The following is a 24,399-nucleotide window of genomic DNA, read 5'->3' on the forward strand; positions in this document are numbered from 1 at the left end:
CTTCAAACAGCCAGGTCCCTGCATGTGTTACTGTTAGCTAACTAACGTTCACCCCAGCCGATCCCTATCCTCTGGTTATTCATCTCTTAAATCATGTGATGGCTCGTGTCAATCACCCAATAAAAGGACATAACCGGTATGTAATTGTGTTTAAAATGCCCCCCCCCCTTCATCGTTGGGTAGGTTTGGGTGTTTTATGGTTCTATGTGGCTGCCAATGCCTGCTTCCAGAAGAAGACCAGTGGGGACAAAGTGCACCCCTGTCCTCCCCTGTCCCTTTCTAGAGGCATTAGAGTGTTACATCAGGTCTGTACGGCAGTATAGTGTCTGAAGAGCAGGTGTCCAGGGACCAGACTCTCTCAGCATGGCTCGGATACAGCAGCTCTCCTGGTTGCTCTTCGGCCTCCTCTTCCTGGTTGGACTACAGTGTGACCAAGGGGAGCACGCCGCCCAAGGACCTCGCAGCAAGAGGGACATCAGTAATGACCAGTGAGTTTGGTGATGAAAGAGGATTTTAGTGATGGCCAGTGGTTGTTGGAATTGTGGTTATATATTTTTTTTGTTTATCTGCAAGAATGCAGTGTCTGCTAAAAGCAGTTGTGTAATGTAATAATTATCTTAAGTGATTGAATGTTTTTACATGAACTTCACATTGCAAAGGGTAAAAATGTAGTTATCTGGAAATATTTTTGCTTCAGTCAAACAACTCTGATCTTCAAAGCTCAACCAAGCATCACCTCCAAAGGGTGAATTTAATCTATTGCTAATGGAGAATGAGCTAATTTTGTCATCGAAATCATAAAAATATAAATTAACAGCATTTAGTACTTAACCTACATGCTATATTATATCTTCTGTATAGTGGTACATGTTGTGTATATACAATTAAAATGTTGATTCATTAAATCTGTTCACATGTAAATGAATGATTTGAAATACATATCTGGTCCTCCTAGGCCACGTATGGTATCAGAGAACGGTCACCTGGTCTTTTCCACCCATAACAAAGAGATCCGCTTCCAGACCTCAGGGTCAGGCAGTGTCAAAGTGGGAAATGAGGACCTCACTCAGCTGATGATTCAGGTACACACACACACACACACGAGAGAAAGTCTTAAATGGATAAACATATCCACATTGACAGACAATTTGTAGAAATGTTTTCATGTTTTGTACCGTCTTTTCGAAAAGCATCCATCTGTTACTGTTTTTTTCCAGCTAAAGTTGTAGAAATCATATCAGATCAAGTGGTGGATATCACCATGGATATGGTAATTGGAACATTGGGAAGTGATTTAGTTTTCTTATCCACTTATCTTGTTCACATAACTATCTTTATGAAAATATGTCCAAAAAGCACATTCTTCAAAATATTCCGTCTGTTCAGGACTTTGTTCTGTCTCCCAACATCTCTATAAGCTCGTGTTTTCACATGATACTATGTATCATTAACAACTGTGAAAGAGCAGACTCTGCAATTCAACCAGCATTTGACCAAAGATCAAAATGTATTCATGTCTAATTTTATTGTAGCATGGTTATTACTCTTTAGAAACATTAATTTAATAATGGTGAAGAAACATGTAACATCAAAACCTCCATACCAAGTCTTATTTACTTCTTACTTCATATAATTTCAGATCAAAACAAACAAAGCTGACATCGACAATATAAAACAAAATGGAGGTGGAACGTCCCCTGATGTCACTAACCAACTCAATACGCTCAACACAAAGGTGTCATCACTTGAAACTAAAGTGACAGCACTAGAACAGGTAAGTACAGTAGGGCCTACTTCTTACATGTTACATATTGAGTATGATGAATGTTACTTTTACTCTTATTATAACAAATAATAACTCCAACCCCCTTATCCTCTTCATCTCACCCTTACCCTCTGCCTCTGTCCTCTCCTTCTTTCTCTCCTCTCTCTCCCTGCCTCTCCAAGACGGTCCAGAGAAAGACATGTACCAGTAATCCCTGTCAGAATGGAGCCACCTGTCTAGACCTGCTGGACTCTTTTCACTGCATGTGCCCCAGCAACTGGGGGGTAAGTGGATACTGGAGTTGACACAGAGAGAGAGAGAGAGAGCCCGAAGCCGCATGTCTGTGTTATTCCTGTTTAAATCTTGTTTTGTTTGTCTGCAGGGTCCCATCTGTGCTGTGGATGTGAATGAGTGTCAGATCTTTGTCGGGACCTCTCAGGGTTGTCAGAATGGAGCCACTTGTATCAACACCCCTGGATCTTTTACGTGAGGCCACACACACACACACACACACACACACACACACACACACACACACACACACACACTGAGACAGACACACACACACACTGAGACAGACACACACACACTGAATCTGTCTTCTTGTATTTCTCTTCCAGTTGCACCTGTTCACCAGAGTGGTCTGGTACCCTGTGTACGACCCGCTATGACGACTGTCAGGGTGTTGCTCAGGACCTGTGTGTCCATGGGACATGCATCGACGCAGACAGAATCACACCGAACGTGGTAACTGTCAATCATCATTCAACACTGTTGGTCTCCTATTTGATTTCCTGGATCACATCTGTATAAAAACAGAATTGTCCTAATTTTTTTCTTAGCTGTAGCCTGCCCTGTTTAACGAGCCAAAGATACTTTCATTTAATTAATCAAGACTGTCTAGACAAGGTCATTTATTTCAGCCAACGTCTTCACCCTGGTCCCTTGGCTTCAAACAATTAGTTTAATGTGATAAATGCCCTGTGAAGAAAGCAATTACTAGATTAGATTTAGCACTGCTAGCTACCATAGCCTTAATGTTTATTTAATTTTATTAGAGTAGACTAGAGCAATGAAACACTTATTTTTCATAGTGATGATAGATCTGAGACCTGCATTAGAGTAGTAGGGACCGATCCATTACCAGTAGTACAGTGCCAGTGGTCTTACATGGGAGTAGCTATAACCATTTACCCCTTGAATATCGAATCAAATAAATTATTTGTAGGCAAAGATGCCTTCATCCTCTTTTTTTTTTAAAGGCCCTTTGCTAATCTTATTGAGTCTCGGCTCACTAGGCCATGATCATCATGGAAATAGAATGACTCTAGAATTACTTTCTATGACGCAGATAATTTCACATCAGTGATTCACTACTAGTGCATCTAAATGTGCTTAGTACACATTCTGTACATGTTCTATTCATGGGAGTTGACATTAATCCAGGCCATGCCATGTTTTGTTATTTCCTTCCAGCCCAAGTTTAAGTGTGTTTGTGATGATGGTTGGATGGCCCCAGCCGGCAACCCGGCCTGTATCTCAGACGTAGATGAGTGTAGCCTTGCCCAGAAGCCTTGCTCCACCAACCCCCCTGTGACCTGTTACAACACCCAGGGCTCCTTCTACTGCGGCTCCTGTCCTGCTGGTGAGAGCCACTCAGTGCTCACAGTTTCTTTATCATCAATGGTATAGTGCATTAGGTCTGAGGAAACTGATGTTTGCTGACCCAAAATGGCTGACATAGTTGGTTACCTCCATGTGGTTGCCAGATGGAGGCTTCTTCCGTCTTCCAAAATAGCATGTTTTGATCTTGAGTCGAAGTGCTCTCAAATTCAGTTATACAAGAGTACTTCTTAAGACAAAGACATTGCTCCAACAAATCTGTACTTTACTGTATTTGTTGGGTTTGAACTTGGGAAAGTACAAGAAAGCACAAGATTTGCGATTCGTGAGCGTTATTGAATATCGTTTGGAAATGGCTATCCTTAGATCCTAGCGGGACTGCCCCTCTCAGGTGATACTCTGACATTAAGGGATCTGGATCCTATTTCTTTACTCTGGGAACAGCCCCATCATGATTAACTTAACTCTACAGAGGAACACAGGCTGTTCTATGTGTGAAGATGTGTGGATCTTTGTGATGCTTATTGTGCATAATGTGTGGTGTGTGTGTGTGTGTGTGCATCAGTAAAGAATACATTTTATGCTTGCTTGTATATCATTACAATAAACAAAGCATCTGTAAACTAAATTTGAATGTAACCTTGAATAATATGCCTATGCCTAACTGTGTAATAAAATATTATTTCCTGTATTACAGTAAATGTCGTTAGCGCTGTTTGTTGTGCATTCCTCCAGGATGGCAGGGCAACGGCTACAGCTGTCTGGATGTGAATGAGTGTTCCACTAATAACGGAGGATGCTCCACTACTCCCATGGTCCAGTGTCTCAATACCATGGGCTCCTTCCACTGTGGAACCTGTCCTCCAGGTACCCATATCTGTATCTGGAGGAATCTCTTCTGGATCCTCTCCCTCTTCTTTCTTTACCTTCCTCTCTGTACTGTTTTCTGGTATTTCTCTAGGAGTTCGAAAATGTTTTCTGTTGCTACAACTGATCTCTTGGTGACACACACACACACACACACACACACACACACACACACACACACACACACACACACACACACACACACACACACACACACACAACATTTAGACCAACATGGTTTTGGTCAGGTTCCAGTAAGTGTCCTTACACAACCCTTGGTTTGAAAGTCAAAACTGAGCTGGTGGATTTGGTGTTCCACAGAAGAAAGCTGTCCTTGTTTTCCTGTCCGTGGTTACGGCGGATGCCAGCTGGCAGGTGGATGCTAGCTGACTCGTGGTAGTTTTCAGTAATATAGCTCTGATGAAAAGCAGATGGCTGACTATGTAATGTGTTCAGCGCTAGCCCCATTCAGAGATCTCTGTGTGTATACTCTCTACCCCTCTGGCTCAGTTTCTGTCTCTCTCTTTTTCAATCTCACTTTGTCGACCTCTCCTCTGTCTGTCCCTGTCTGTCTCTCATAATTAGTCATTGTGCTCAAAAGCATTTTATGGCCCTTTTTATAATTCAAAATGTTGCTTTTTGACTGATGTATAGACCCACTGGTTCATTGGTGGATTGATTGATTGATTGATTGATCTGTATCCAGGCTATGAAGGAGATGGGAGAACCTGCACTCAGGCTAACATCTGTGCCAATAACAATGGAGGGTGCTACCCCCTTGCTACCTGCTCTTCCACTCCAGGTAAACATGCGGACACACACCTACCTTTAAGACACCTAATGACCGCTGGCCTTGAGGATAAGACAGGGCCATTATAGCAGGCGTTGACAGCTCTGCTCTCTCTCACCTCCCGATGGCTGACATCCACTATAAAGACTGTTACAGCCAGGAGACTAGATTAGGATGCTATCTCATGAGTAGAGGCTGTGAGTGCTGAGAGAGCAGAGACACCAGAGATCAATGACCTATTCACCTATGGGAGGAAATGTAGTATACTTTTATTGCATGGTAGTTAGGGAGATTTGGTTTATTTCTCTAACAAATTGTCCTTGTTCATACTATCTCCCTTGTCCCCCATCTTTATACCGAGTCCAGTAAATGCACCTGTTTTTTAATGTTATGGTGAGTTAATCAGGTATCCTGACCATGTCTCTGTGCTTCCAGGCTCCACCCTCCCAGTATGCACCTGTCCCCCAGACTACACAGGAAATGGCTACGGCCCAACAGGATGCACCCAGAGCAGCAATATCTGCCAGACCAACAATCCATGTGTCAACGGACAGTGTGTGGTGAGCGTGGGTTACATGGGACTCTAGCAGCTTCACAGTTTCTCAGGACCAGGATTTTACTCCTTAACCTATGATTTGTCCAGGAGGTTTTCATCCATACAGTATATTATTTAAGCAGTAAGGCATGAGGGGGTGCGGTATATGGCCAATATACCACGGCTAAGGGCTGTTCTTATGCACAACGCAACGCGGAGTACCTGGACACAGCCCTTAGCCGTGGTATATTGGCCATATATCACAAACACCCAAGGTGCCTTATTGCTATTATAAACTGGTTACCAACGTAGTTAGACCAGTAAAAATACATGTTTTTTCATACAAGTGATTACGATTTGATATACTACAGCTGTCAGTCAATCAGCATTCAGGGCTTGAACAAACCCAGTTTATAATTGGGTTTTGGTAACATTTTTGCTGTATTCCCCCCCCCCCCCCCATCCAGCCTACTTCCACAGGGTATCTGTGTACCTGTAGTCCTGGCTGGGGAGGGGTGAACTGTGACCAGAATGTCAATGAGTGTGCCAGCAACCCATGTCAGAACGGAGGTACCTGCAACGATGGACTCAATGGATTCACCTGTACCTGCACTGACCAGTGGACAGGGCCAACCTGCCAGACCGCACAGCAGGGTGTGTGCGCGTGCATGTGTTCATGCCGTCACTGCTTTCCATGTATATCTGTGTCTTTATGGAATGATAAAGAGAAATTGACTTATTTCAGGGAGTTTTGCTGTGTTTGTACAGTGTGTGTACTGTGTGCTTCACTTACCTGTGTGTGTGTTGTCAGTGTGTGGAGGCTACCTGACTGGCCCAGCTGGTACATTCAGCTACCCCAATACCCCCGGTAGTGACCAGTATGACCACCAGGTCAGCTGTGCCTGGGTCATCAGAACAGATGCCAACAAGGTCGGTGTAATCTAATGCCACACAGTCACTTACACACGGCAGGTCCTGGACCCGACTACACATGACAAGTCTAACAAATGCTCTTCCATGCTGTTACATCAGTAATAATGCAGTATCCCATGGAATAAGCATTTTTGTTGATTTGGACGATTTGAATGCCTAACAATATGTGGCATTTGTTCTATTCGTTGTGCACACCAAGTAGCTGTAGAAGATGAGTGAGTACAAGAGAAGTGGAATAGTTCTTTAATGCTGTGTTAATACTGTGGTGTTAATTTCTTCCCAGATTCTACGGATTACCTTCCCTCACTTTGAGCTGGAGAACAGTGCCAACTGCAACTTCGACTTCCTTCAGATCCACGATGGCGAGAGCGCCTCGGCCTATCAGTTAGGGAAGTACTGCGGTACCAGCTCCCCCGCAGAGCTCTTCAGCTCCCACAATGCATTGTACTTTTGGTTTCGCTCTGACCATTCCGTCAACGCAGGCGGCTTCACTGTGGCATGGACCTCACAGACACCAGGTGTGTGTCTGCGCTTGTGTGTGCCTGTGCGTGTCTGTGTTAGCAAGAGACCTAGATAAAATGTATTATTTGCAATCTACCTGAAATAGCTTAGTCAGGTGTTACCCATGTGCAGTCCTCTCCTCACTGCAATCTGTACCTGTTTGTTCCACCTCCAGTATGTGGCGGGGAGTTGACCGAACCCTACGGTAACATCAACTCACCTGGTTACCCCGGCAACTACCCACCCAACCGCGACTGCTATTGGACAGTTGACGTGGCCCCCGGCCTGCTCATCACCTTTGCCTTCGGAACCCTCAGCCTGGAAAACCACCCTGACTGTAACTATGACTACCTGGAGGTGAGGCAGGCACAATGGCAACATGTCCCTTCAGCTATGGAATATATAGAAGTATATATTTATAGCACCACACATTATGTGAATATTAAGATTTTTCATTTTCATCTGCAACTGTGAAAGTTCTCGGTCTGTTACTGTAACGGCTGTCTGCCCTTGGTTCTGTGTTCTAGATTCGGGATGGTCTCCTCCCAGAAGATCCGGTTCTACAGAAGTACTGCCACAATGTGTCTCCCGCCCCTCTCCAGACCACGGGACCTGCAGCATGGATCCGGTTCCACTCGGACTTCTCTAACTCTGACCGTGGCTTCCACGTCACATACACCACCTCTCCATGTAAGAGATCTCTGTCATATCAACTACTGTTAACAACTGACCTTTGATAGGGATAGGAATATTACAAGGATTCCCCATGCTTTGCAATGTCGTATGCAGCTTTTCTTGGTCCCAGATCTTTGTGCTGTTTTGCTCATTCCTATTGTCATTCCATAAATGACCATAGGAGTCGGCTAAACATCCCAAAGTGATCTGAGACTAGGCTATTCTGAACAACTGAAGGTCATGTGTCTGGCTCTCTCTGTTCTAGCTGACCCTGGTTGTGGAGGAACCTTTACAGAGAGCGAGGGCATCATCATCTCCCCGAACTGGCCCAATAACTACGCCCACAACCGCCAGTGTGTCTACATCATCCGCCTGCCGGCCAATGAGATTGTCTCGCTCAACTTCACGCATATGGACTTGGAGTCCCACAGCGGTTGTGTGTTTGACTATGTGGAGGTACAGTAGTGTGTGTGTTTTTGTTTAACTGTCCTTGTGGGTACCAGAAGTCCTCACAAGGAAAGTAAAACAAAGAAATTTGGACAAGTGGGGACAATTTCCCAGTCCCCACAATGAAAAATGCTAGGTTAGGTTTAGGATTAGAATTAAGGTTAGGGTTAGGCATTACGGTTAGGTTTAGTTTTAGGGTTAGGAGTTTGGGGGGTATGGTTAGGGTTATGGTTAGTTTTGGGGTAAAGGAAAAAATGATTTTGAATGGGAATAAATTCTTTGGTCCCCACAAGGATAGCAATACAAAACTGTGTGCGTGCATGTTTGTGATTGAGATTGTTGGTGGTGTCAAGGTGCTTTGTCTCTGGGAGGGGGATTAGCTATGATGTGTGTACCTGTATCTCTGTGCCCTCGTAACATTGTTCGTGTTTGACTCTCCTGGTTGTGTTTCCCAGGTCCGTGATGGTCCCACAGAGACAGACGCTCTGATTGGGAAGTACTGTGGTGACACCATCCCTGCCCCCATCCTGTCCTCCTCCAATGCCCTCTGGATCCGCTTCAAGTCTGACGGATCAATCACCCGGGCCGGGTTCAGGGCCACATACGAAGTCGGTGAGAAACACAAGCGCTGTCTAACCACACCAGTGGCAAAACACTATCTCTTCACCGTCTTGTCACTGGCAAACCCCAACAGTGACAAACCACAAGCTCTTCAGATATGCCAAAAATCATGACCCGGTGACATATAGGGGTACTGATAATGTACTGCACCTATATAGTTCTTCTCACTAGGTTTTTAAGCAGTTAAAATCTCTAGTCCTGTGACACGTCTCCCCGATCTCTACCTCTGTAGTAATCACATTTCAGCACAGCTGCCTCGCAGAGCTTATTAAAAGTGTGAGGGTTTTATGTGAAGGATAAAAAGGGTTGTGTATTCAGCTTCTTCTGCCCCCTCCCCACCATGCAGTTTTGTGTGTGTGTGTGTGTGTGTGTGTGTGTGTGTGTGTGTGTGTGTGTGTGTGTGTGGCCATCTCATATGTCTGTATGCCTGGCCTGTATGTTATTTAACAGCTGCTCGAGAGACTAAGGTTATATCAGCACAATTCAGTTATTGACATAGTCGTGTTCTGTTCAATGTTCTCTACCTCTCTTATTGAACCTTAAGTCTTCCTGCGGCATTGGCAATCTCTGGTGATTAAACACGCTCTTGACACGCACCGTGAATAGTGTGTGTGTGCACTTTAATGGCCCACCCTCCACTCCATCTTCTGCACCTGGAAATGGCCTGTCAGATTGGACTACTTAGTGTCACAGCCTGGGATGAATATCCAGTGTGATTCCCAATGCTGGTTCTCTTCGCTCCATATTTGCATATACAGTATGTGAAGTGTAACAGTCGTGTATGGTGATCTGAGCCAAAAGACTCAGCATTTAAAACATTTACAGTTATGTCATTTAGCAGGCTCTCTTACAGATCCTTACAGTTCATTTTCATTATCTGGCAACTGGTTTGCAGTCCATTAGAATTAATTAACGTGACCTCCTTTTCCAATTAGTTTGTGCATAGCCATCTAGAATTGTCACAATGGAGTTCTCTCTTTCCCAGGCTGTGGTGGCACCTTCTCTGGGACAGGTCAGATCCGGTCCCCCTACCACCCTGATGCCTACCCCCACAACAAGGAGTGTGAGTGGGTCATCAACCAACCACAGGGCTACGTTGTCACCCTCAACTTCCTCACCTTCGACATTGAGAGCGGCTCCTGTGTATTTGACTTTGTTGAGGTATTCAAAATTCACTCCAGCCTTTCATTCTTGAATTCTGCCTCTTATTGTCTAACATCGTCAATGAATATACAGACCAGTCAAAAGTTTGACCACCTACTCATTCCAGGGTTTTTCTTTATTTTTTACTATTTTCTACATTGTAGAATAATAGCGAAGACATCAAAACTATGAAATAACACATATGGAATCATGTAGTAACCAAAAAAGTTTTAAATCAAAATGTATTTTTTTATTTGAGATTCTTCAAAGTAGCCATCCTTTGACTTGATGACAGTTTTGCACACGCTTGGCATTCTCTCAACCAGCTCCATGAGGTAGTCACCTGGAATGCCTTTCAATTAACAGGTGTGCCTTGTTAAAAGTTAATTTGTGGAATTTATTTTCTTCTTAATGCGTTTCAGCCAATCAGTTGTGTAGTGACAAGGTAGGGGTGGTATACAGAAGACATCCCTATTTGGTAAAATACCAAGTCCATATTATGGTAAGAACAGCTCAAATAAGCAAAGAGAAACGGCAGTCCATCATTACTTTATTACATTACTTTATATTCTACAATGTAGAAAATAGTAAAAATAAAGAAAAACCCTGGAGTGTTTGTGTGTGTGTGTGTGTGTGTGTGTGTGTGTGTGTGTGTGTGTGTGTGTGTGTGTGTGTGTGTGTGTGTGTGTGTGTGTGTGTGTGTATAAATGTTTGTGTATGTAAATATATATATTTACTATTGTTGTCATTACATACACAAACATTTCTAAAGAGACGAGGTGACTTGATCTAAGCGTCACCTCTCTCTTTTTCAATTTAAGGGGCTTTTTTGGCATGGGATACATAAACTCAGAAAAAAAAGAAACGTCCCTTTTTCAGGACCCTGTCTTTCAAAGATAATTCGTAAAAATCAAAATAACTTCCCAGATCTTCATTGTAAAGGGTTCAACACTGTTTCCCATGCTTGTTCAATGAACCATAAACAATTAATGAACATGCACCTGTGGAACGGTTGTTAAGACACTAACAGCTTACAGACGGTAGGCAATTAAGGTCACAGTTATGAAAACCTAGGACACTGAAGAGGCCTTTACTGACTCTGGAAAAACACCAAAAGAAAGATGCCCAGGGTCCCTGCTCATTTGCGTGAATGTGACTTAGGCATGCTGCAAGGAGGCATGAGGATTGCAGATGTGGTCCAGGGAAATAAATTGCAATGTCCATACTGTGATATGCCTAAGACAGTGCTACAGGGAGACAGGACGGACAGCTGATTGTCCTCACAGTGGCAGACCACGTGTAACAACACCTGCACAGGATTGGTACATATGAACATCACACCTGCTGGACAGGTACAAGATGGCAACAACAACTGCCGAGTTACACCAGGAACGCACAATCCCTCCATCAGTCCTCAGACTGTCCGCAATAGGCTGAGAGAGGCTGGACTGAGGGCTTGTAGGCCTGTTGTAAGGCAGGTCCTCACCAGACATCACCGGCAACAACGTCGCCTATGTGCACAAACCCACCATCGCTGGACCAGACAGGACTGGCAAAAAGTGCTCTTCACTGACGAGTTGCGGTTTTGTCTCACCAGGGGTGATGGTCGGATTCCCGTTTATCGTCAAAGGAATGAGCATTACACCGAGGCCTGTACTCTGGAGCGGGATCGATTTGGAGGTGGAGGGTTCGTCATGGACTGGGGCGGTGTGTCACAGCATCATCGGACTAAGCTTGTTGTCATTGCAGGAAATCTCAACGCTGTTCGTTACAGGGAAGACATCCTCCTCCCTCATGTGGTACCTTTCCTGCAGGCTCATCCTGATATGACCCTCCAGCATGACAATGCCACCAGCCATACTGCTCATTCTGTGTGTGATTTCCTGCAAGACAGGAATGTCAGTGTTCTGCTATGGCCAGCGAAGAGCCCGGATCTGGGACCTGTTGGATCGGAGAGTGAGGGCTAGGGCCATTCCCCCCAGAAATGTCCGGGAACTTGCAGGTGCCTTGGTGGAAGAGTGGGGAACATCTCACAGCAAGAACTGGCAAATCTGGTGCAGTCCATGAGGAGGAGATGCACTGCAGTACTTAATGCAGCTGGTGGCTGCACCAGATACTGACTTACTTTTTATTTTGACCTCCCCTTTGTTCAGGGACACATTATTCCATTTCTGTTAGTCACATGTCTGTGGAACTTGTTCAGTTTATGTCTCAGTTGTTCAATCTTATGTTCATACAAATTACATTTACATTTTACATTTTAGTCATTTAGCAGACGCTCTTATCCAGAGCGACTTACAGTAGTGAATGCATACATTTCATACATTTGTATAGCAGACCCTCATGCAAAATATTCTTTCTTTCTTTATTTCTCACTCGCTCGCTCACTCGCTCTTTCTTTCTTTCTCTTTCTTTCTCTTTCGCTCTCTCTTTCTTTCTCTCTTGCGCTCTCGCTCTTTCTCTCTTTCGCTCTCTCTCTCGCTCTCTCTCTTTCTCGCTCTCCTTTCCCTCTTTCTTTCTCTCTCTCTCGCTCTCTCTCTCTTTCTTTCTCTCTCGCGCTCTCGCTCTTTCTCTCTTTCTCTCTCGCTCTCTCTCTTTCTCGCTCTCCTTTCCCTTTTTTCTTTCTCTCTTTCTCTCTTTCTCTCTTCCCTCCCCCAGGTAAGGGACGGCTCCACGGTGAGCTCTCCTCTGATTGGTACATACTGTGGCAACACCATGCCAGCCATGCTCCAGTCCACCCAGAGGTCCATGTACATCCGCTTCAAGACTGACATGTCTGTCTCCAACCATGGCTTCACCGCAGCCTACGACTCTGCTATGGAGGGTAAGCCCCTTGTACTCATGTGATATGTAGTTTATCTGCCTTAACTAAAAGCTCAAGTATCTAGTACTGTGTATGTGTTGTCAGTGAGTGGTATCTGTGAGCCTATGTGTCCTGGGTATTGTGACAACAAAATGTTTACCAATCCTTTGTCTCTATATAATGTTTCCAAAAATATTTGTGTTGACTATGAATGAGGTGTACAAAGAACAGTAATTTTGAGCCTGTTTCCATGTTTGATACCACGATGCCAGGTTGTGGCGCTACTCTTAATGCCCCATCGGGCTCCCTCACCAGCCCTGGCCATCCCAACAACTACCCCCATGGAGCCAACTGCACCTGGTACATCTCTGTCGCCCCAGGCAACCTCATCCGCCTGTCCTTCACCTCCTTCAACATGGAGTACCACATCAGCTGTAACTATGACTACGTGGAGGTGTATGACAATGGCACCGTGGCGACTGGGACCAAGCTTGGCAGGTAGAGGACAGTACACGCAAACAAACCCATGTCAAGGTGTTAAGAACCTGTGGCAATATGGTGATTACCCTAAATCATGTTAATGTGTGTGAACATTGGCAAGATTCAAAGTCAATATGCACTCTAGAAGTGATTCACTCTCGTGATAATTTACTCCAACTCGACGTCAACTCAAACTTCAGTTAACTTCTGTTGGTGAGTGATCAGGTTTATTGTTTGGGAAAGAATGACAGTTTTTTCCGCATCTGGCCTATCTCTTTCCAGGTACTGCGGTCGGTCTGTCCCTCCCTCTCTGACCAGCACAGACAACCTGATGACTGTCCTCTTTGTCTCCGACATCAGCCTAGCAACCGAAGGCTTCTCTGCCAACTATGTCTCCATCGATGCCGCCACCGGTACGGTTACCCTCGGCAACAAGAAACAGTACGGTTACCCTTGGCAACCGCTATTTCCATTTACAACCCCCCCCAACAACGCATTCATTCACAGAAAAAGTCACATAAAATGTGTGATATATGAGGGTTAGGAAGAGGAAATCACCGCCACCATGAGTACTGTTACCCCGTTACCCATCAGGGTTAGAGGGGGTTCAAACCTTTGTAACAAAATAAACAAAGCAAGAAAACGTACAGAAAAAATGGCAGTAGTAAAGTAGAAGATTATATCCGAGTTTGACCAATGCTTTGCCTCTTGCTTGAATGGTACTGTAATTTACTGCACACAACATTCCCCCCTTATTCCTCGACTCCAGTCGAAGGAGAATATGGTGTTGAGGTCTGGTACTGCAAGACTACCCTTATGTTAACCCCATCTCTTTCCCCTCATATTCACAAAATCATATTCCTCTCATGTCTTCCCCAGACTGTAGTGAGACGTTCACCTCCCCTACAGGAGAACTCAGCTCTCCTAACTTTCCCAGTAACTACCCCACCAACCGCCAGTGTATCTATAAGATCATCGTTGGGGTCAACATGCAGATCATGCTCAACTTCACTGACTTTAATATGGAGGGCTCACCACCCAACTGTGCTTTCGACTATGTAGAGATCAGGTGAGCACCCAGTCATAATGAGCCTGATCTTATTCAGCTGTTACAGGAGGATGTTTGTCAGTTGTATGATTCAATTTCACTTGAGCAGTCATTTTGGTGTAATTAGTAGCTAGCCAGGCAAGAAAACCCATGCCAAAGTGAGTGACTGTGAAACCAATGTACAATAATGTGATTAGAATCAAATGAGAACTATGTCAGCAAGCGTGACGAGACGAAAGCTGTTAATATAGCTAGCAACTTAAATGGCACTATTTGTATCTCCCACGGTTCTCTCTGTCCCACAGAGATGGCGGTTATGAAACCTCTCCTCTGATTGGCAAGTTCTGCTCCAACCAGAGGCCTCCAATGATGGTGTCCCATAGCAACCGCCTGTGGCTCATGTTCCATTCTGACTCCTCTGTCACCTTCCCTGGCTTCAGGGCACACTGGGACGGCACACAGACAGGTGGGTGTGTGGGAGAAATGTCTATTTCATTAGCATCATCTTCAACAGGTATTGTGAAGTATAAAATGTACTATACTTTAACTACTCAGAATCTTAACTCCATCCCTCTGTTTGTACCTCTCTCCTCCTATTCCTCTCCTTTTGTTCCTGCCCTTTCCCAACCTAGGCTGTGGAGGTACTCTGACCACCAGTTCAGGAGGATTCTCCTCTCCTAACTACCCCCTACCCTACCACACTAACGCTGAGTGCTACTGGCTGATCAAGGCCGGTGCTGGGAGCCTGATCACTCTCAGCTTTGGTGACTTCGATCTGGAGTCCAGCACCAGCTGTACATATGACTACCTGGCCGTGAGTACAGAGCACTGTTCAAGGTTATCACACCCACATAACAGTCAGTCAGTACAAACTGAAATTGAACACGAGAGACAATATGTGTTCATGACGTTGCTGAAAGAAAAGCATATCCCTTGCCCCTTTCGATATCTAACATAATGTCTGTCTGCCTGCCTGCTCATCTGTCCGCCCGTCTGTCCGTAGGTGTACGATGGGAACAGCACTAATGCCCCACAGCTGGCCAACCTGTGTGGGTCTCAGTTGCCTGCCCCAATCAACTCCAGTAGGAGTGAGCTCTATGTGAAACTACGCACAGACAGTGTCGTCGCAGCTGGAGGCTTCCTGGCCATGTATACAACCAGTGAGCATCTATCTCTCTCTCTCTCACACACACACACACACACACACACACACACACACACACACACACACACACACACACACACACACGAGTCTAGCTTTACAGAAATATACCTCCCCAGTAGCCCTCCATGTAATTGATGTGTCAACGTGTCCTAATGGAGCTGTTGGGTGATTATAAGCCATCTGGCTTTCCAAAGACATTCAGCCATCTCTGTTTGCTGCTTGAGCTGGTACGCTCATGTTGATTTTGTTATCATTTTGTACACGTTTACTTTGACATAGTTACGTTTGAATCTTGAGATACAGTAAACCTTACTACAGTTCATGAGGTACCATGCCTAAGTGGCTTACAGTGGTATCCCAGGAGGCCTTTTGTTTGGTTTCCATGGAAATTGGAGTTAGGGAACGCACTCTTGAGGTTCGAGAGGTGAGGAGACCGAGTTGCCAGAGGTACTCGCACTACAAAAGAATGTCAGAGTGGGGACTGGCTTTTGTTCTTATTGTCAGTGTTGTCAAATGGGCTTTCTGGAAGTCATGCTGAAAGGACAAGAGGTCACTCTTAGTGAAGTCTATCTTGTTTTGTTTCTGTCACAGCGCTTTCCAATTTGGCCCTGGACTCATGTTCTCATTCTGTCCCTGGAACACTAATTGTCACTTAGGTTTATACAGAGAGGTCAGCTCTGCTCTGAAGCTTTATTTAGTTATTCCTGGAAAAATAACACAGTTTCAGTTTGACTCTCAGTTGAAAAGTACAATGTTTGCCTTTTTGTTGGCTCTCATGCTTAAGCTTGACATTTCTGTCCAAAAACACAATGTACATTTAGTTCCTTTTCTATTTAATATTGGAATATATTTTGGTAACAAGCAAATATATCCTTATATCACCATGAAATCCAGGAAATTGAAAACTGCTAAATTCACTAAACACATTACTATGAGCTCACTCTCTGTCTTCCTAAGACTGTCAAGGTGTGCTGATCGCCAACCAGGCGCGTGGGCAGATTGAGTCTCTGAACTACCCCAACACCTACCCCCACAACTCCATGTGTAGCTGGACCATCCAGGCCTCCATGGGCAACACCATCAACTACACCTTCATGACCTTTGACCTGGAGGGGACCAGCGTCTGTAGTTACGACTACGTCAAGGTGGGTGGCGCCATTTGGGAAACAGTGCAAGATAATGTGACGCTAGTGTGGTTTAATGAACTGTAATCAGAGTACCATCATAACATTTGGAAACTGAATGGATCTAAATGATAGAGGTTGAAACTGAGAAACTGATCCCTGTTGACCTGGCCTGAGCTTTCTGTTCTCCCAGATGACATCACTCCAGGAAAGGCATCGTCAGGTCAGGAGGTCAGAACCCCCTTCGTGTGATTAGTGTTGCGTGTTAGTAGTCATGGGTGATGGGTTTGCCTATTCAATTCTGGGAGGAAGTATCAGTTTCCTCTGCTGTGCTCTACTGACTCACCACATGGACAGGGAGCAGGAGACAGATGGACCGCTGATTCTGCTTATACTCTGGAGATAGTGTACACTGTGACTGGTTCTCACTACATACATCAACACTTTTGACATTACCTGATAGTTGTGAGTTTTGATGCAATTTTTGAAATATATTTCTTAGTGAGAAGTTGGATTTCAGCTCTCTCTCCTCTGTACGATAGGTACTAGTGTCCTGAACTGAGCTGAAATAGAATATGGTTGAAGCCTGTATTGAAAGCAGTTGATAGACAGTTTGCTGTGATCTGCACAAGTTCTCACAGGTTTTCGTCAGGGCTTCCTTTTGACATGATTTTCAAGGAAGACCTCATTTCTTAGAACATGCTACAAGGCTGGCCTTTCATGGCTTACATAATACAAGTGAGTTCTATGGCTCTTCATCTAACTCACTCACTGGAAATAAATGTCTTTGTGGAAACAAAATAGTGCTGTTTTCAACTGGCCCCCTGGTCACCATGACAACCCCAGCACACATGGATGACATCATGGGCTCCTGTAGTTAAATAGACTCATTCTGTGTGGGTCTAGATTTCCTGGAGACTGGTAATTCACATCCTCCTGCTGCACCTCTATTTGGCTAGGCTGATCTCACCACTGTTTTTGTTGCCTATACTCTATTCCATAGACCTGCAACTTTATGGTGCCAGTCTAATTATTTAACTCATAGAGCACTGTGTGGCCTATGGGCCTATGGGCCTGAGTCGAAATGAATGTTCACTGACATGTAGACATACAGTGGGATCCATAATTATTGGCACCATTGATAAAGATTAGCAAAAAATACTATATCAAATAAATAATACAAATACTGAGCTATATTGTATGCTAAAAACATTTGGACAATTATAATATTTTATACTAATACAGTTGGTCAGCGAAATAGATTTTATTTAACAAGTAATAAACATAAAACCGTCTAAAGAAGATGGGGGTACATTTTTAAAACCCGTTTTCAATGACCCTTTTTATTAAAAAAAATATGGGACTGGAGAATACATTGGGAGGGATCTTAGACCATTCCTCCATACAGAATCTTTCCAGATCCTTGATATCCTTTGTCTGCGCTTATGGACTGCCTGCTCCAATTCAAACCACAAGTCCGGAGTCTGTGATAGCTATTGGCTCGTTTCACCTCAGAAAGCAGAAGAAAGAGGATGTCTGACAAGTAGTATGGAGCTGCAACTCGGAGTATTGTTTCTTCATCTTATGTAATGTATTCTCAGTGAATTTGGTGAGTTTTTAGGTGCATAGGAGCCATAGGACACATCTCCTTCGCATAGAGTTAATCAGGCTGTTGATTGTGACCTGTGGAATGTTGTCCCACTCTTCAATGGCTGTGCGAAGTTGCTGGATATTGGCGGGAACTGGAACGTGCTGTCATACACATCGATCCAATCTTTTTCACAACGTTGACGTCAACAAATCGCTCACCCACACGACACCATACACGTGGTCCGCAGTTGTGAGGCCTGTTAGACGTACTGCCAAATTCTCTTAAATGGCATTGGAGGCGGCTTATGGCTGAGAAATGAACATTCAATTCTCTGGCAACAGCTTTGGTGAACATTTCTGCAGTCAGTGTGCCAGTTGCACGCTCCCTCAAAACTTGAGACATCTGTCTCAGTTCTTCAAGCTTTGTCAAGTTGGTTCTTGATCATTGCTAGACAGACATTTTTAATTCTTGCCATAGATTTAAGTCAAACTGTAACTAGGCCGCTCAGGAACATTCAATGTCGTCTTGGTAAGAAACTCCAGTTTATGTTTGGCCTTGTTTTAGGTTATTGTCCTGCTGAAAGGTGAATTTGTCTCCCAGTGTCTGTTGGAAGGCAGGCTGACCCAGGTTTTCCTCTAGAATTTTGCCTGCGCTTATTTTAATCCTAAAAAACTCCTTAGTCCTTGCCGATGACAAGCATACCCATAACATGATGCAGCTACCACCATGCTTGAAAATATGAAGAGTGGTACTCAGTGATGTGTTGGATTTGCCCCAAACATAATGCTTTGTATTCAGGACATAAAGTGCATTTCTTTGCCACATATTTTACTGTAGTGTTTTATTGTAAACATGTTGCATGTTTTAGAATATTTTATTCTGTACTGGTTTCCTTATTTTCTTTCTGTCATTTAGGTTAGTATTGGGGAATAACTACAAGGTTGTTGATCCATCCTCAGTTTTCTCCTATCACAACCATTAAACTCTGTAACTGTTAAAGTTACAAAGTTACCATTGGCCTCATGGTGAAATCCCTGAGCGCTTTCCTTCCTCTCTGGGAACTGAGTTAGGAAGGACACCTGTATCTTTATAGTGACTGGGTGTATTGATACACCATCCAAAGTGTAATGAATAACTTCACCATGCTCAAAGGGATATTCAGTGTCTGCTTTTACCCATCTACCAATAGGTGCCCTTTGCGAGATTAGGAAAACCTCCCTGGTCTTTGTGGTTGAATCTGTGTTTGAAATGTATTGCTCGACTGAGAGACCTTACAAATAACTGTATGTTCGAGTTATAGAGATGAGGTAGTCATTAAAAAAGAATGTTAAACACGTATTATTATACTCTATTATACACTATTACACGACTGCGTGGCCAAGTACGACTCCAACATCATCATTAAGTTTGCAGACGACACAACAGGCCTGATCACCGACAACGACGAGACAGCCTATAGGGAGGAGGTCAGAGACCTGGCCTGGTGGTGCCAGAATAACCTATCCCTCAACGTAACCAAGACAAAGGAGATGATTGTGGACTACAGGAAAGGAGGACCGAGCACGCCCCAATTCTCATAAACGGGGCTGTAGTGGAGCAGGTTGAGAGCTTCAAGTTCCTTGGTGTCCACATCACCAACAGACTAGAATGGTCCAAACACACCAAGACAGTCGTAAAGAGGGCACGACAAAGCCTATTCCCCTTCAGGAAACTAAAAAGATTTGGTATGGGTCCTCAGATCCTCAAAAGGTTCTACATCTGCAACATCGAGAGCATCCTGACTGGTTGCATCACTGCCTGGTATGGCAACTGCTAGACCTCCGACTTCAAGGCACTTGAGAGGGTGGTGCGTATGGCCGAGTGCATCACTACTACCTCAGTTAGCCCGACTGCCGGTGCCCCCACACATTGGCTACCCGGACTATCTGCATTGTGTCCCGCCACCCACCACCTGCCAACCCCTCCTTTACGCTACTGCTAATCTCTGTTTATCAAATATGCATATGTAACAGTGTAGGTTCCGTCCCTCTCTTCGCCCCAACCCGGGCTCGAACCAGGGACCCTTGCACACATCACCAACTGACACCCACCGAAGCATCGTTACCCATCGCGCCACAAGAGCCAAGGCCCTTGCAACGCAAGGGGAAACCCTACTTCAAGTCTCAGAGCGAGTGACGTCACTGATTGAAATGCTATTAGCGCGCACCACCGCTAACTAACTAGCCATTTCACATCGGTTACACATAGTCACTTTAACCATACCTACATGTACATACTACCTCAATTAGCCCGACTAACCGGTGACCGTATACAGCCTCGCTACTGTTATAGCCTCGCTTCTGTTATCATTCACTGTCTTTTTACTGTTGTTTTTTATTTCCTTACATATCTATTGTTCACCTAATACCTATTTTTTACTTAAAAATGTCACTGTTGGTTAGGGCCTGTAAGTAAGCATTTCACTGTAAGTTCTACACCTGTTGTATTCGGCGCACGTGACAAATAAACTTTGATTTGATTTTTGCACACAGAGTGAGTCTATGCAACTTGTTAAGAACTTTTTTTACTGCTGAACTTATTTAACAAAGGGGTTAAATATTTTGCTTTTCATTTTTAATTGATAATTCCACTGACATTAGGGGCATTGTTTGTAAGCGAGTGACACAAAATCTCAATTTAATCCATTTTAAATTCAGGCTGTAACACAACAAAATGTGGAGAAATTCAACGAGTGTGAATACTTTCTGAAGGCACTGCACTTCTTAGATTAGACCCCCCCCCCCCCCCCCCCCCAGTTTCCTCCTCCCTTTCAGGCCTCAGAATATGTCATGATTCATTCATCTGATCTCCTCTCTCCTCCCCTCTCTCTGTTCTGGTCTGTTACATAAGAATACATCATGCCAAGACAATGGGGCTTATTGTTGCATAGTCACCACCTCACCACTATACTAATACAACATGTTTTCAATAGGAAGCCATTTTTCAGGTTATTAGTACATATGTTTGAATGTATATACATTTCCTGTAGCTCTGAAGTCCCGTGAAGCTAGCCAAATATGTGTATGCTTGTATTTGTATCTTTATTCTAATATTTATTCAGTTTTCTCAGAAGAGCTAACGGTTCCTAACCTGTCTTGATATTTCCCCCAGCTGTACAATGGTCCCAACGATCAAGCCCCTCTGATTGGCTCGTACTGTGGGAACACGCCCCCTCCGGCTAACACCACCACTAGCTCCTCCCTTCATATGGTGTTCCGCACTGACTCCTCAATTGCCATGACGGGCTTCCAGATGCTCTGGTACCAGAACGGTGAGACCACAAACACAACCACAACTAACTCTTGTACCACAACACAACCACAATACGACTATAAGTAATAGAACAATAACAACCTTACACAACAAACTGGCTGTGTCCAAAATGGCACCCTATTCCCTTCATAGTGCAGTACTTTTGACCAACAAAACCTGCCCATCTGGCACTCCAGGTAAGCTAGAGCAAATATTTCAAATAGTATTTAAAACCAGGTCTGACTGTTAATATGAATATCACGTTTTACTAGCTAGATCGTAGAGGGACCACAAATGCCACGCCCCCCCTTCCTCTTACTGCTGTGTTCCATTATGATGTCATCTGTTCCTACTCTTCACTTTTTTCCCAAACAACTCTGGGAACTCCCCCTGCCCTCACTCCCACATAGGAAAGGGCCTGGCCCAAACACCCAGTGTTACTGGACGATTCATTGTAAATAGGCCTGAAGTACAGCCAAAGTGCTCTGTGTTGAATTATTTAGTATAAGACTGAATGGATGGAATTGGCAAGAGAAATTGTCAAATGTGACTGCTTGTGGAAGAATATGCATTTGTCATAAAATACACTCCTAATTTTGTTCAATTTCATCCCTTTTTCTCACTACTCTAGCTGCATCCTTATTTACCAAAGTGTTGGATTGGTACTTTGGCAACCTAATTTAAAGTAATCCATGTTTCAGGGATATTCAATGATTTGCAACACAGAGATAGTCTGGGAAAATACCCCCTATTTTGTTCTTCGTCATGTTTTTCACCAAAGGAAAAGTTAGATCAAGACTACCTGGAAAGCTGTAAGAGGCTTATGGAAGATAAGAGATGCCACAAAGTTTAGAGGCCAACATTCCTGTTGATTTTTCATCAAGGATTATACTCCAATTTAGTTAATTTTTAAGGAGTTGTAATTAGCTCAAAGTTGTTTACATATTCATTGTTTGTGCTCTTCATTGCACAATTACGGACATTTGCATTCACATTTGCAACACATACAGTGTACATACAGTATCATTTTTACAATTTCTTCACTAGCCGTTTGGTCCCCTGCTTTATTTATATTCCACAACACTGAGATTTATTGAGTGAATAGCAGGATGCCATTGATGTTGCTGAAATGATCTTGATCGTCGTAGAGCCATCTAGATTCCCATAGACGAACATAGATCTCATTCCCCTCCTCCAACTGCACAGTGATCCCATTAGATACACTAGCCCAGTCACCAGCACTGTTTCCCTTAGAAGTTACAAGTAATTGACAATTTTTCATCAGCGACGTAAAACATCGGCCTGCATTGTAGATATGATATTATGTGAAGTGATAGAGATTAATGTAGACATGCTGTGCAATAGACCATAATGCAGTTGTCTTCATTCATCACTATGTGGAGACTACCTGTATTTGGGCTGTAAGCGTCACCGATGTCGGTGAAGATCTTGCTGTAGATCAGGGTGGTGTCCGAAGTACCCGACAACTCGTCCAGCTAAGAATGCCCCTTTTGGTTTGTCCAGGGTACATGCAGAGTGTTTGAACTTGCGTGATATAATCACTCTTGTTAAATGCTGTAACAAACTATAGTGAACAGTTACAGTATTAGCATATTTCATCCAAACATTGGAAAGGAAGTTAGGCTAACCCTTTCATCATTAAAAATATTTGATGAAATTAATGAACATATTGATAATATGCAGATAATTAATAACAATCCTAAATCATAATTTGACAGCTTGTGCATACCGTATGCTCGGGGGATAATACTGTACGATTTGGAATGGAAATGATACTCACAATCTTTAAATAAAATAACTGTCATGACCACAGACTCGGTAAATGAGATTGTAGAATCTGCATTCTGCTCCAGCTCCCCCACCTGGCCCATATGAATAGCAAGCTTTCAGAATGAAAAGCTTTCAAGACAGATTATTGAATTTCGTATTATCTTCATTCACTGTCTGTAGGGTAGCCACTGTAAACTCAGCCCCTGTCAGTCTGGCCTTCAAGTCCCTGAGCTCAACCACTGTGGTGCTCAGTTGGGATGTAAGCTTTAGCAAGCTTTCAGACTCAACTAGGCTCCACCTGCCTCACGCTGGCACTCAACTCCAATGCTTGACCTATTGTATTGTAAGTAGAAGTGTTTCAAGGGCCATCGTTTGAGAAATTACAGACCTTAACAATAATGGACAAAACAGCAGAGAGTTAAGGTGAGCTCAGTCTATGAATCAGCCAATTTTGAATCCATTATTTATTAAAAAAAAAGAAAAAAAAAAGAACATGTCGAACAGGTTAAATAGTCTATTAATTGATACCTTTGATCTCAGTCTGTTGGACAGCCACTGTAGACTCCTAGCTGCTTAGCTCCTCCTCAGTAGCTTTCAGCCTGGTCTCCATTCCTTCTATCTTTATCAGTAAAAAATGTCAGGCTGGCAGCTTCTCCCTGAGTCTCCTAGAATTTGAATATTAGCTTCCTGACTTTCTGCCCTCTCTCCCTCCACATGTATCTCAGAACTGATCTCATTCTCTGTGAATATGCCCTCTGTCTCTGCCCCAGTCCGACTGCCACACAATAACACCAACAGAGCAGCGACACCCCTCATTCTTTACCTGGACTCTCAACGCCGTTAGCCGCCTATGTTGAGCCCACTAGGCTCTTCCAAGCCCTGTATACACATATCCGTGTGAAGTGTTTAGTGAGGTCCATGTGTCTTTATGGGAAAATAGGACATGCTCTGGCAGTCAAGGTTTTGGGGAATATGCTTCTGTTTGGTTAATGTTGCATTGCCAACTCATGTGAGTGTGTTATCATCATGGTTAATCTTGTTCATGTTTAATATTGTGACAACAGCATGACTTTTGCAGGAACATGTCGATGGTCTAGTTTGTTGCCCCCTACCAGAGGTCAATTGTTCTGTGTAGTTACATTGGTGTAGTATGGTAACACCTCATACAGTATGGACAGGATCTGTTTAGCTGGTAATCAACTGTAT

General features: G+C 43.9%; 1 protein-coding gene across 1 annotated transcript in view; it reads left to right on the top strand.

Moving 5' to 3' along the window:
- The first annotated feature begins 301 nt into the window (after positions 1–301).
- cubn (cubilin (intrinsic factor-cobalamin receptor)) overlaps positions 302–24,399 on the top strand; it is a 53,025-nt gene continuing 28,927 nt past the window's right edge. Inside the window, exons 1-27 of the mRNA XM_029698770.1 lie at positions 302–488; positions 956–1,082; positions 1,640–1,774; positions 1,948–2,049; positions 2,148–2,251; positions 2,386–2,512; positions 3,242–3,410; positions 4,124–4,255; positions 4,962–5,057; positions 5,481–5,605; positions 6,048–6,234; positions 6,392–6,510; positions 6,797–7,031; positions 7,190–7,371; positions 7,542–7,704; positions 7,955–8,145; positions 8,592–8,748; positions 9,743–9,918; positions 12,559–12,724; positions 12,976–13,201; positions 13,466–13,596; positions 14,063–14,252; positions 14,537–14,697; positions 14,864–15,045; positions 15,235–15,391; positions 16,354–16,541; positions 21,262–21,421. Of these exons, the coding sequence (XP_029554630.1) occupies positions 364–488; positions 956–1,082; positions 1,640–1,774; positions 1,948–2,049; positions 2,148–2,251; positions 2,386–2,512; positions 3,242–3,410; positions 4,124–4,255; positions 4,962–5,057; positions 5,481–5,605; positions 6,048–6,234; positions 6,392–6,510; positions 6,797–7,031; positions 7,190–7,371; positions 7,542–7,704; positions 7,955–8,145; positions 8,592–8,748; positions 9,743–9,918; positions 12,559–12,724; positions 12,976–13,201; positions 13,466–13,596; positions 14,063–14,252; positions 14,537–14,697; positions 14,864–15,045; positions 15,235–15,391; positions 16,354–16,541; positions 21,262–21,421 (4,213 nt within the window). The 5' untranslated portion in view covers positions 302–363. The remainder of the gene's footprint in view (positions 489–955; positions 1,083–1,639; positions 1,775–1,947; positions 2,050–2,147; positions 2,252–2,385; positions 2,513–3,241; positions 3,411–4,123; positions 4,256–4,961; positions 5,058–5,480; positions 5,606–6,047; positions 6,235–6,391; positions 6,511–6,796; positions 7,032–7,189; positions 7,372–7,541; positions 7,705–7,954; positions 8,146–8,591; positions 8,749–9,742; positions 9,919–12,558; positions 12,725–12,975; positions 13,202–13,465; positions 13,597–14,062; positions 14,253–14,536; positions 14,698–14,863; positions 15,046–15,234; positions 15,392–16,353; positions 16,542–21,261; positions 21,422–24,399) is intronic.

This window comes from Salmo trutta, chromosome 2 (genome assembly GCF_901001165.1).
Source record: "Salmo trutta chromosome 2, fSalTru1.1, whole genome shotgun sequence".
NCBI lineage: Eukaryota > Metazoa > Chordata > Actinopteri > Salmoniformes > Salmonidae > Salmo > Salmo trutta.